The 14461-nt window shown below is 35.1% G+C and overlaps 1 protein-coding gene across 1 annotated transcript; it reads right to left on the reverse strand.

Moving 5' to 3' along the window:
• Positions 1-5000: 5000 nt before the first annotated feature.
• Positions 5001-10670, reverse strand: LOC107760661 (vesicle-associated protein 4-2-like). The gene is made up of 7 exons (XM_016578745.2): positions 10204-10670; positions 8096-8166; positions 7845-7926; positions 7590-7708; positions 5631-5708; positions 5393-5512; positions 5001-5285 (listed from the first exon to the last, which is right to left on the reverse strand). Exons 1-7 carry the CDS (start codon positions 10487-10489, stop codon positions 5226-5228), a joined length of 816 nt encoding a protein of 271 aa, XP_016434231.1. The 5' UTR covers positions 10490-10670; the 3' UTR covers positions 5001-5225.
• Positions 10671-14461: the final 3791 nt, after the last annotated feature.

The raw sequence follows: 14461 nt of genomic DNA on the forward strand, positions 1-14461 counted from the left end.
TATTTTGGTAAGGGGTTTATTCCCAACAGAAACAGTAAAACTTTTTAACTTACTTCATTTTTCAGCAATATTTTAAGAGCAAAATAAGAAAAAAAGCCTAAAATCTGACAGAAAAGATAAATACTAATGCTGGGCATAGGGAGGTGCCACATCACCTTTCTCATTCCCAACTTTATATATATATATATATATATATATATAGAGAGAGAGAGAGAATGTTTTTCTTCTATATAAAATTTCTCCTGACCTCTTGCAAAATTGTATTTTCATGGTCTCCAAATTGTCACACCCCAACCACACCTAAAGCGCATTTGTTTCATATGCGTGGTCGATTTAAGTCTTTTGTATTCAGATGTTCAATTTTACACTTATATATTGAGACTTACATATTCGAGGAAACGACAATAACAAGGATGCTCAGTTATTCAAGGTTTTGCAAGCATGTAAAATCAAGGGTTGTGGAATGGATGGGTTTGCTACATCCTTTACCTATAATTTCAAGTTCGAGTTTGAGAATGAAGAAAATTGACGGGCTATATACAGTGTGAATTCGATTAGTAAAAGATGAGTTCAAAATATGGAATGGTTTTAAGAAAAATGATATATACAGTGGGGCCGGGACACCATTATCGAATAAAAATTTGAGCAAATGCTAGAGTCGAAATCGAGCCAAAACAACGTACTAGAAGTCAAGTTATGCCCCAAAACAACCAATGCAGTTGTCAAAGATTTGAATCTTAGGGATGTCAATCAAAAATATACCTATATATATGTATGAATGTATTTTACAAGACAATGATACAAATGTTAAAAGATATATTTATAAAAACAAGGATGAACTTCTTTTCAATAAAAGCATTGATCAATAAATTAGATACTTGGATCAACATCTTTTGTTGTTTTTATTTTAGGAGTGTAATTAATGACTAAGAGACATTTAATTTTCCCTTATTAGTTTTGCTTTACCAATGGAGACTAGCTTATTGGAATGATTCTAAAGAATGTTCTTAGTGAAATTTCAAGGTTACTTATTGCCAAATTGCCACAGACCAGCCTCACTTTTTATTTTTTATTTTTTAATTGTTTTACATAGGTGACCAACTTCATGAAGTTCATTTTTGTTAATTACTTGGTCTTCGGGTAAATCATTTCGAATTTTTACTTCTACATATTTACAGATTCTGCAAGATTCAAGTGAAAATCACTAACAATAATGACAGATAACATCATTAACAACTCATTAAAGTTCTGTAAGCCTCCAAGATTATTACTACTGGTTGGTGAAAACATCTTGGAAAATAAATTGTAAGTTACAATCTCTTTTCTGCCATTCTCAGATTCCATATTCTTTACCTAAGAGGCAACAATAATTAGCCAACTATTTTGAGGTTCCGCAAGTCTTCAAAACTTATGAGAAACATATATGGGAAACTTAATTAAAGTCATTACAAGTCACAAACCCCTTTTCACAATAATCGGTTCCCATATATGGGAAATAGATTAATAAATTCTTCCTATCCCTTTCCGAGAGGTTGCAGAAATAGAGTCTGAATCCAGAATCTAAAGTCATTTGATTCAAAATAAGTATCATGATCATACAAATGTATATATCTATGTACATATAGTTCGAACAGAAAGCAATGAACTCGATCCGCTGAAGCCGCTCTACATCTACATCTATATATTGTAGAATTGTAGACATAACTATTAAAGCATCACACCAAAATGGTATGTCTAGCCATCACCAATGACTTAATCTGCTCCAATCATCTAGCAACTTAGTGTCCATTTCCATAAACCACTAGTTGTGAATCCAGCAATTTAGAAACATGACTTGTTGAAGAGACTCATCGACATGTTTCCTCTTCCCTGCTTCTTCACCTTGAATACTACTACTACTTCCAAATGGCAATCTTGCATTTTCTGGTTCCCTACTATAGATGATGGAAGAATTTGTGTTTCGACAATATGGTGGAACCCGAGATGTATACTTAGACGAATGATCAATTTTTCCCTCTATCATAGCTATACTAGCTGCCATACAAACTCGACTTAGATAACTCATATTGTTTGCTATTTTTTTCGCCTGACCAAGATTGAAATTATATTAATTGGGTAGATAAGATTTGTGCACGGGTACTGCAGCTATATAGGAATTAATGGATCTGTATCAGTTGGCGTAGAGAAGCGGTTTTGGAGACAAAAAAAACTCATAAAGTACGTGGTAACCATGGTTTCAAGAATCTCTAGTGGCTCATTTATGTAACGTCTTTGTCACTCCTACTTGCTGCATGGATATTATCTTAGCCATTTAGCTGGGGGAATGTATCAGCAATTTTGTCTTCTACATTACTCTAGGAAAAAAAAACAAATATACGATGAAATTCATTTTATATATATGTAGTTAATTAATATATAGTCTACATAGAGTGATTAGGATGAAGGCTGTGTTCTTTTAAATTCATTTTACTTAGTAGATCATGTGAGGGCTCAACAACAACATGAGATCCAAACTCATAATACTTCGGAATTGTGATTCTTCATCAGTAAACTGTCTTTCAGAGGACATTTAAAATCTGACTAATAAGCCCTTCTTATTTCATATCTATTCTCCAAGAGCAGTTACCAAATGCAATTTGTGGCAACTGGCAAGGATAGCTGTGTAATTTGATGAAAGACTCTACAGCAAGCTCGGCTTTAAATGGGACAAGGTCCCCATTCGTCTTAAATTTGCCCACAGAATTTAGTAGCATCATAAATTTTGCTTGAGGCATGAGCTTAAATACACTGAATCAGTATAATTAGCGCTTTCCCAATTTAATAATCTAGACCAAGCAATTACTACTTTTTTATTCGACTTAGACCAACCAACTTATTGTTTTGCGTTCTATGACTCCGCGTCAGCTTATTTGTCCAAATTCTTAATGAAGCCTTTGGGAAGAACTAAGAGAGGCTTTTCTTTGTTTTAATTTAAAGTGTTTTTTGTGTGGGTAAAACTGTAAATAATACCTTTACAAACTTATACACTATTTAAAATCTTATTACGAAAAATGCTCATGTTTTGGTATTTACCCGACCTAAACACATTTTAGTTACAAAATATATGCAATCCACATATATATATATATACAGCTTATCTACAACTTTCATACATTATTTCTACCCAGTTATATACAACTACAATATCATACAACTTAAATACAATTTTTATACAATATTGTTCAACTTTCATACAATATATATATATACAAACAACAGAATATATACAATAGTTAAATAAAAAAATATATATAAACAACAAAATATAATTTTTCTACAATTTTACTACAATTTCGTAAGTATAATGTATGTCATGTCTTCTTCTTTTTCTTCTTCGAGTTTCAATCTGAAATTCAGCCAAAATCAAGTCTAATCTTCACCAAAACACCCTCACAATTGAGATATAAACTCCAAACCATATTTCCAATGGTTTGCAACAACACCCAATCCAAACAAATAATGTTTTTTGAAAACTCAAATTCGAATTCAAAGCTTTTTAATGGTTGTCAATGGTGGAATTGCTGCTCTCTTTTCCTTTGCTTTACATTACTAGAATTAGAGATTGAGAGATAGAGAGAGACGTAGATAGAATTCTCAATTGTTGCAATAACACCCAATTCAAACAAATAATATTTTTTGAAAACCCAAATTCGAATTCAAAGCTTTTTAATGACCATCAATGGTGGAATTGCTGCTTTTTTTTCCTTTGCTCTACATTACTGAAATTAGGGATTGAGAGATAGAGAGAGACGTAGAGAGGGAGAGAGCACGCAGGAGAGAGAGAGAGAGAGAGCGTGCAGGAGAGAGAGAGGGGGGGGAGACAGAGAGAGAGTGCATGAAGGAGAGAGAATAAGGATGAGAAATAATTGATTCTTAATATAAAGGGATATTCATTTAATTCCTAAAATGTATATAATTGGTAAATTTGTATATAGAATGTAATTAAATTGAAATTTAAGTAGGAAGGGTAATAAAGTTTTCAATAGCGTATAGGTATGAAAAAATTCCTTTTTCAAAACCACCTTTCAGGAAGGGTGCAATGAAGAATAGGCCTCCGACTGAAACAAACTAATTACAAAGCTAACTCATGTATCAAAATATGGCATTTGCTAGCTTTCCTAGAACTTTAGGGGCCATTTGGTATGAGGTATAAGAAGGTATAAGGGTGGTATAAAAATTTAATATCACCTTAATACTCTGTTTGGTTAGCAAACTAGGTATAAGTTATTCCAGTGTTAAAAATACTCTGTTTGGTTAGCAAACTAGGTATAAGTTATCCCGGTGTTAATTTTAACACCGGAATAACTTATACCTTATTTGCTAACCAAACATAGTATTAAAGTGATACTAAATTTTTATACCACCCATATACCTTCTCATACCTCATACCAAACGACCCCTTAGAGTGTTTTTTACAACTATCAATATATTATAACATGTTCTATTTACCTATCTTATTTTTCATATTACTACTTTCACTTTTTTATACATACAGAAATTAAGCTCTTCAAGAGTATAAACTAAACATTATAAAGAGTGATTACAGTACAGTGCAATTTAATCGATTATAACATGTTATCACCTATTTTCCAAATTATCACATTAGAACTTATAGCATGGCCTTAATGTTCTTTTTTTCCTAAATATAATTTCAAATGAAAACTTTCAATTCCTTTGGTCGCCTCACTGATTCGTTTTTCTCAAACATATCTTTAGTTTTTTTCCTCGTTTCATGAGTGGGAATCAGATGCCTTTTGTCATCTGAAAACTTACCAAGGTGATAAAAGAAAGGTGCAGATACGTTATAATTGGATAAGTTACTAGGAATATGACAGAACGAAAGACCAAGGAAAGAAGGGTGGGGGCAACTGGAGGAAGACAGCACAGGGCAAAGCAAGGAACAGGACTGATATATCCAAAACTGTGAGGTTAATTTGGATACATCAGAAAATCAAGGTCCATTGAATGAAAATTCTCCCCTTTCTTAAAAGGAATCAAATATATATACAGCTTTGTTGCAATGCCAAGCCACTGTGAATGGACATTGAAATTCTCTCTTGCGAATGTTATACTAATTTAATTAGTATCAAACACCAACAATCTCTCTAATAACAACCAATTACACACAACAATAAGACTGGTACCTTTTCCAGCCAAAGCTACATATCTCAAAAAACACCTGCAATTCATACAGAATCCACCCCTTCAACTTGCTGCCGAGCTAGGTATCTCTCTCTTCTTTCCTTCTACAAAGCACAAATAAGGAGGAAAAAACAGGATTATGAAACAAGGAAGAGTGGGATAAAGGAATTACTCCACAAGATTAGTTCTGTAAGTTGAAATAGTATCTAACCCATTCATCTATGACAAGCCCTTCACCGATAATCTTTGGACCTGTGTCTTCTGCAGGCTTCTTGCGAGCCTCAAGAGCAGCATCTGCTTCCGCCAACTGGCGTTTCAGTTTCTCGAAAGCCTTCACATGACAAAATGAACAAAGACTTAAAAGTGGCACCACAATAACGGATGCTTTTTTTTTTTCTTCATAGAAATGACAGTAATGATGTTGGCTACTTGGCTATATCTATACTTACTGGACTAGGACGTTCCACATCGAGAAAGATAACCCGCAGAATTTGCTCTACAGCTACTTGATCCTTTTGCTCATCAAACTAAAAAGAGAACATCGTGCCATGATTAGAGTAAATTTGAATAGGTCTCCCCTAGAAAACTATGTAGTTCACAACTAGTGACGGAGCCAAGATTTTAACTAAGGGGAGTCAAAATATAAATAAGCACACAAAGAAATCAAGGGGAGTCAACGTATAGTATATACACATAAAATTAAGAATTTAATGTATTTACACAGTGTAATTTTCGACAAAGGGGTGTCAATTGACTCCCCTTGCCAAAGTGTGGCTCCGCCACTGTTCACAATATAATTAAAAATGCATCTTTTAGCATGGATGGAAACATCTTTGGTTGTATAATTCACCACATTATTGTTGAAAAGAATACCTGGGGCAGAACCCAATTTTCTTTTAGATAAATCAGAAGTAGGCCTTATCCATTAAAAATGATAATGAACAACCCCCCCCCCCCCCCCCACAAAAAAAACAGAAAAGGTCCAAATATACCCCTTGTACTATGAGAAAAGGTTTAAATATACCTCTCGTTATACATTGGATTCAAATATACTCTTGTCGTTATACTATTGGTTCAAATATACCCCTCTTCTGTTAAGTTTGTCAAAGGTGAACATTCAATCCTACATGGCACTAACATTTGATGAGGTAGATGCCACGTGGCATGCAACCTCAGCGACCCTAACACATTTTACCCCTCCCTTCTATTTTTTTCCACTACTAAAATTTCCTTCCCCTCCATCACCATTGCCACCATTACCACCACCATGAACAATATTGTATATCAAAGTTTAGTCTTTTATATATGTTTGTTTCTCCACTCATCGCTCGCATTGTCTGAAGCTTCTCTAATTTCAAGTGAAGTTCTCTTCCTCGAGAAACTAGATAATCTCTAAGGGGTCGTTTGGTAGGGTGTATAAGAATGGTGCGGAATAAGATGTATCAGTAATGCATGGATTAGTAATGCATGGGTTAGTAATACAAGCATTAGTTATGCAGATATTATTTTTTATCTACTGTTTGGTGTGATGTATTAAAATTATAATGCATTGCATAATTTTTAAGAAAAATAATTGTTTACAAAAATGCCCTCCATATTCTCTAGCTTTAAATGAACTTTTAAGGACAATTTTGTCTTTGACCATGCTAATGCATGCAATAATAGCCTTGATATTACTAATGTCATGGTTTTCTATGTATTACTTATGCATAGGATAATGCCAAGTATGATGTATAACTAATACAAGTATTAGTTATACACAGGTTGAAAAAGTGTACCAAATAAGGTATTAGTAATGCATAGAGCTAATGCTTGCATTATTTTTTCTAATACCTCCTACCAAACGACCCCTAAATGTACTACTAGTGGGCGTATATTGAGGGTGACGACCTAAAGTATATTTTTGCAGACCCAGGTGCTCAAAGCATTTACAGATGGGCAGCATTATGTCTCATATTGTTCAAATACTCTGATTTGGTCTAAGTTGACTAGCTGGAAATTCAATATTGTTCATGGTGGCAATGGTAGTGGAGGGAAAGAAAATTTTAGTGGTGGAATGACAAATAGATGGGAAGGGTAAAATGGTTTAGGAGCGCTGAGCATCCACCTCATCAAATATCAGTGCCACGTAGGATTGAATGTCCACCTTGGACAAACTTAACGGAAGAGGAGCATATTTGAACCAATAGTATTACACCAGAGGTATATTTGGAGCCAAAGTATAACGAAAGGTATATTTAAACCTTTTCTCATAGTACGGGAATATATTTGGACCTTTCCCGAAAAACAATTGACTGAACGTAAGGAGTATAGGACAAACTAAAAATTAGTCTCTTTTATCACAGAAACTAAAAGTGCTGAAGCACATGCTAAAAAGGAGAGTTCCTAGCAGCGAAGTATATACTAACCAGCTCAGGTACATAGTCCATAGGTCCTTTCACCTTGAGGCTCATGATCTTGAACTTCACCTTGCTCTTCTGGTCCATTGGTTTTTCATTATTTTCCGGATGCTCTACAAACTTGAATACTACAATACTGACACAAAGTCAGAATGAAATACTTGCACAACATAATTATGTAATTGAAAAGCGACAATTGTATCTTGCATACAAGGGAGTCACAAGAAGAGTGTGAAAGGACAAACTAAGGATGACGAATATTACCAGTTGCAATGATGCTCTCACCGGGGGCGAGAATTGCTCCAGGAGGACGCATGAAACAGCTTTTTGGTGCAGTTGTTTGAAACTAGTGCACCGTAGGCAAACAGCACCAACCATGTAAACAGAACAGTGCATATAAAAATATTTCAAGATACATTCTCAAAAAAAGTTTCAAACTGAAGTAAACAAAAGGATGGGGGCTAAGAGAAAGTGAGGTGCCCATGTATTGAAAAGAGACAGGAAATCATGAGTACCTTGAAAGCTACATGAGACTTGCTAGAGTTTTTTATCTTGATAGCACTTCGAACTTGTTTACCAGGTTCATCTAGCAAAACAAAAGAGGCATCACTTAAAATGAGAAATGCTTGCAAAAGGAACATAAGCAAGGGAAACTTTAACTGGACTATTCAGAGCTGAAGGCTTCCAGGAGAAACATAAGTAATCTTTTGGGAGAAGCCAGAAATGCATATATATCTTCGAAAGACGACAACATGTGATATTCCAGCATGATAGAGTAGAGAATAAATGAAACACGGTAATGCTCAGATGCAGTCTCTAACAAAAGATCCAAATGCATAAAACAACTAAACTAGCCACCAACTTGCAAAGCCATGAAATCAGACACAAATGGTTTAAAGACCTCCAACCAGAAATCAGAATCCCAATGAGCCTTAAAAATTACTCGAATAAATTATCGCATTCAACAAGTCATAAGCCTGAAACCAAGCTACATCAAGAGAGCTAATGCAGTAAATGATAATAATATTTCGTAGTTAAAGATCACTTTTGTCAGTGACAACTATTTCCACACTGATCATTTGCATATCACCCGATATGGACTTTTAATGCACCTGCTTTTCACTGACGACCTACTAGTGTTTGTTTGATCCAATTTACTCTACATCAAATTAACCAGGTCCCTTCATTAACTTGTAGAGGTAGCTTTTTCTTCTACTCCATTACTGGCTTCACATTAGACATTAAATTGTGTTTGTGCAGCGGGGGAAATTTTTCATAGAAAATGAGTTTCGGGTGTTTGGTCACCTTGAAATGTGGAAATCCTTTTCGCAAGAAAACATTTTCCGCCAAAAGGGAGAAGATAGCTTCACTAACTTATCTACGGAACTCAAGTCTTTTACAAAATTCTAATTCTTACTCCATATTTTATCCAAACTTAGACCTTGTTTTCAGACTTCCACACACAAAATTATCATCAAAACACCATTCTCATACTGTATCTTACAAATTGCATAATTACAACATGTCGCCAACTTTCAAAATCAAACCAAACACTAAAAAGTGATCCAGAAAATGATTTCTTAAGGTAAAATAATTTCCGCGAAAATATCCTCTGTGGAGAACGTTTTCTTCTATATCAAAAGAAACCATAAGTCTCCGTGAAAGCATTTCCCCTGAATTTTCCTCCATACTAAGTGCACCGGGGATCATAAAACATTAGCATGTCCCGATACAAGCTTGAATTGATGGGTCAGCAAAACACTGTTGTTTGTTCCAATAACAAAAGATGCTTGAAAAAATTCTTTGTGAAAAATGTTTCTTCTATACTGAAAGCAACTCTAACTTACCGTGAAAGCATTTTCCATGGAATACATTTTTCTTCATACCAACACATGGGGGATAAAAGCTAGCATGTCTCAATCAAGGATGTTGAATCCCCTTCGTTGAATTGTTACACTGTGCAAATACGATAAACTTAACTTTTTTGGTTTATATATAAACTTGGTCTATATATAAACTGTTGAATCTCCTTAACAAGGGTTCATATCTTAAGTGTGACATTTTCACATTTTCTTGAATCCTCTTACACAGCTCAAATTCCTGGTTCCACCACTGGTCTCAATACAAGCTTGAATCGAGGGGTCAGCAAAACACTGCTGTCTGTTACCCCAAAGAAACAAAAACCAGATGGACTGGCCTTTTTAAGCAAAGATGATCTGCTATCAACTATATTCTTCTCATATCAAGTCGGTCGGACAGTTTGTTTTCTTTAATAGTCCAACATCGCTACTAAACTAACTACTTAGGAATACCAAAAAAAAAAAAAAAAAAAACTAACTACTTAGGAACTTGACCAAAAATCTAAACAATTTATTGCAATGGTGAGACAACATGATCTATACTATCATAATCATATAAATGCATCACTAAGCCCCTACTAAAATATTTATGAAGCCAATCAATGATGAACGTCTTAGCTATAGCCGTTAGGTCTACCAAACAAAGCTAATTTTAACAAACTGGATCCACAAACACCAATTTCAACCGTAGATCAAGCTAATTCAATGAAATTACAGATAATTCAAGCAAAAAAAAAAACGAACGGAACGGAATAGAGACTTACAAGGAAAATAGAGCTTATTGGAAGGATCAAGTTTCAAACGACGTCGCGCAGGAAGCAGAGACCTCGCTACTGAAGAAACGGAGCTGGAACTGTTGGTACGAGGAATCGATCCATCATCCAGAGAAGTACTTCCGAGAGATTGATTCTGTTGAGTGCGGTAATGATGAGTAGTAGTATTATGCGAAGATGAACGCGAAGTGGTCGTCGTTGACGTTGACTGTGCGTTTCGAAAAGGGAGCTTGAACAATCCCCAAACTTTACCGTCCTTCTCGTCGGCGATCGCCATCAGACGCCAGAAACTGAGCAACTTCGCCGGAGAATCTGAGGTTCAGTACGACGTCGGCGTGTTTCGCTCCTTTTTTAAGAGCGTGTTGAAATTACCTTTTCAGAAGACTAGGGAGTTGAAAATTTGGAAATGCAACGGGATAGTTGGAAATTTGGGGGGTTTTATATGTAGTTCTGTATTTATTAAGTGCTGGATTTTGTTCTGTTATTTATGCTCCACTTGAAACTGAATAGTTTCCCTCTTCGTTTACTTTTGTTTCATTCCTATTTTGGTCGTTAGTAAATAATCTCAAATTTATTATTATTATTATTATTATTAATGGAGCTTCAAATTTAAATGGATAAATTTCATGTATTCAAATTCTTCTATTATAAACATTCAAAATTATTCCTTAACTTTTGATTATAAATTTAAAATTACCCTAAGCTTCTTTACGAGTCAATGACAAAAGTAAGACTTTTTTTTAACGATGAAAGTAATATCATAACAAAAGTTAAATTGAGGGAAAATTTGCTTAATTAAAGTATAAAATTTAATTTGCTTACAGTTGATTAATTGAGTTAATTTACAAATTAAAATATTATCTTTTAGAAAGTATTTAGTTGTATATAAGTTTTTCTTAATTTTATAAAAAGTAAAGGAAAAAAGTTACATTGAAGAAGTAACATATAGCAAGTATTATTGATAAGTATTTATTTGAGGAGTTTCACTAAGGAAAGTGAATATACGAACTAATTAGGAAAAGAGTGACATGTCATTGGGAATAAATGAACTAATTAGAATTCTTCACTGTTGATTGAACATAAAATTGCTAAAATAAAATAGTGGACGGTGGAAGTGGGTACAGAAAACGGTAACGGATGATAATCTTAATAGAGAATAGTATATAACATGAATTAAAAAATGATCTTTGGCAATAAAAAGTAAAATATCCAATTTATCATTTGTTAGAGATCAAACAAACTTTTAGCTTTTATTGCTTATACTCCAATTAAATTTCGACATATTTTCACAATCTGTATTCCTTTTCTTTTCCTCTCCCTTTAAATAATGTTCCCTCTTATCTTCTAATTACGCTAATTTAAATCATGGGGTATGTTGTTGAACCACATTTTGTTCTTTAGGACTTGATTGACGGGAGCATAAAGATACGACGTCGTCCATTGGGGGTCTTTGCTACCTGAGACCGGCGAGCATATTAAAACATTAGCTTCTTTTGGTTTATATATTAGGAAAAATTATTTAATTTGGGTTTAACGCATGAAAATTTTGACTCTGAAGGACGAGAAACCTTTCTTTTGTTAAGTGGATGTCACTATTACTGATTGGTCAAAGAAGTTTGCTTAATTATAAGTGGATTGATTTATTAAAGTTGATGCCCTATAAAAAACATGTTTAATAGCTTTAAACACAAGAAAAATTGTGTAAATTACCATGTATCTTTACTTAGATATTTTATTTAATTAATACTCCACTAATTAAAATAGTAACAGCAGATCTAAAAAAGAAATAATTAATAACTTCTTATTTTTTTAAACCATAAAATATTTTGCAACAAATTCTGTAAGTTAAAGTTTTCTTGGTTTATGCGGGATATTACTATTAGCGATTCATCTTAGGCAGTGGATTAAGTAAGTGGATTTTGATCAGGCTTCCAACTTATTTATTTGTGATGTTCTCTCCCAAAATGTTTGACCTTTTCTCTGTCATATATTCAAATTAAGTTGGCTTATTACAATGTATACTTTGACCATATTGATATAGGAAATAATGCTTCGTATAATTTTAAACATTTAAATTTGGTTTTGGCGAAAAAACATGTTGGTTTGAATTCTGTAAATTGCTTAAATTAATCATCAATAAACGAAAGCGGACAAATTAGAATGGGTGTGATTCTTCAGTCCAAGAAGAAGAAGAATGTCACCTATTCAAAATTCAGCTGCCTAGACCTATACAAATGCCAGTTTGATCGTTGGTTATGTATAGGCCAAAATTATCTTAGTTATATTTGAGTCACGTCGACACTAAGAGATCCTTCGAAGGCTGTCACGTGTCATCAGTATAATTTCGACAAAAAGACGAATACAAGGTTGAAGTGACCTAACAAAGGACGAAGGCTAGGTCGAGGAGTCAACAGAGATCGAGGTCAAGGATGAGTACTCTCCTCAACGGAGCAATAACGGCTAGTTTTGAGCCATTGAATATTGTTTATTGTTATATATTCACTGTTGTTTCTATGGACTTTGTGACATTCTGCCACGGTACTGATTAAATAATTTTTGGATATTAATATTGGTTAAGATTAACCATATTTTATTAGAAAATCTAATTGTTTAAACCTAGATCTAAATTTTGGGTCATATATATATATATATATATATATATATATATATATATATATATATTTAATGATCTTTTCCTTTCCAATGATTCCTAACAGTTGTGAGTATATGTAGACTTACGGTTATCATTTGAATTTCAGGAGCTAAAGAGTTTCTCATGTCTATTTCTTGGGGAAGTCGTGTCAAATAACCTAGCTTTCTTTTCTTCTTTTCCTGGGGTGAAAACTGAGCTGCATATGCGGATGCTTATTCTGATAATATTAGGCTACTGGTTGGTCCAGCACACCATATAAAACTAGGCCCAAATCTCATAAGTCTATTTCCTTTCAGCTTTGTCCTTTGAAATCAACAACAACGACAACAACAAAGACCCAGTAAAGTCCTACTAAGTGGGATCTGGGGAGGATAGTGTGTACGCAGACCTTACCCCTACCCCGATAGGGCAGATAGGTTGTTTCCGATAGACCCTCGGCTCAGGAAGATGGAAATAAAACAAGAAAACAAGAAAAGACAATTCATCAGTAACGTCAACATAACCATAGAAATAATGACAGCAACCTAAAAACCATAAAATAGATGACATGCAATAACAATAACTCGCAACTAAGGTCCAGAGCTATGGAAAATAGTAAGGTTAGTGTGAACTCTACATTAACCACAAGCCGTCTAGGACCAACCTACTCAAACTCGCTACACCCCCGGAATGGAGAAGGAGAAGCTCGACTACCACTCTACCCTACAACCCTAATGTTCGACCTCCAGACATTCCTATCAGGGGCCATGTCCTTGGGAATCTGCAATCGTGTCATGTCCTGCCTGATCACCTCTCCCCAATACTTCTTAGGCCGTCCTCTACCTCTTCTCGTACCCCCTAAAGCCAGCAGCTCACACCTCTCACCGGAGCATCCAGGCTTCTCCTTCGCACATGCCCGAACCATCTGAGCCTCGCTTCCCGCATCTTGTCATCCACAGAGGCCACATCCACCTTCTCCCGAATATCTTCATTCCTAATCTTATCTATCCTAGTGTGCCCGCATATCTACCTCAACATCCTCATCTCAGCTACCTTCATCACCAATCACCAACTTAATAAACATTAGTGTGTCATGCACCCGCCTAACCTCAACTACCGACTCTCTAAGGTTCCTATCCACCAAGATATCCACTCCATTCTTACCCCTCACGACTCCAGAGTATCACAGCTTATACCCGTCCACATTCCTCGCCTTCGACCCTATCCACCTTGTTTCCTGGACGCAAGCTATATTTACTTTTCTCTTCTAGAGAATCTTCGCCAGCTCAATAGACTTACCCGTCAGCGTGTTCCATGACCCGATCCTCAACCTACAAGCTCCCTTTCTCCCTTTACCCTCCTTGCCTCCCGTCCTATCCTCTGGCCCCCTCCTCACCCCCCCTCACCACCCCCCGAACCCCCTGAGGACATGACCTTACTCTACTATCCCAAACCACAGCCATGATAGACTACGGACAAGCACTAGCACAGAATAGGACCCAACTAGAAGGTAACAAGTAGCAACTACAAGTGCTCTAATAATATGCTTAAAGTAATGCTAACTAGATTGGCAGAATTTAACTATCACAAAGAGATAAAGAGGAAAGCGGGAGGTAC

Source organism: Nicotiana tabacum, chromosome 3 (assembly GCF_000715075.1).
Source record: "Nicotiana tabacum cultivar K326 chromosome 3, ASM71507v2, whole genome shotgun sequence".
In the NCBI taxonomy this organism is placed as follows: domain Eukaryota; kingdom Viridiplantae; phylum Streptophyta; class Magnoliopsida; order Solanales; family Solanaceae; genus Nicotiana; species Nicotiana tabacum.

Bases quoted from the DNA above. Each gene is read 5' to 3' on its own strand.
- LOC107760661 (XM_016578745.2), bottom strand. From the start codon at position 10,489: ATGGCGATCGCCGACGAGAAGGACGGTAAAGTTTGGGGATTGTTCAAG. The intron at 5,709-7,589 runs GTTAGTATATAC...TTCTCTTTTTAG, and splicing joins TGGACTATGTACCTGAGCTG to TTTGATGAGCAAAAGGATCA. The intron at 5,286-5,392 runs GTTAGATACTAT...TGTGCTTTGTAG, and splicing joins GGCTTGTCATAGATGAATGG to AAGGAAAGAAGAGAGAGATA.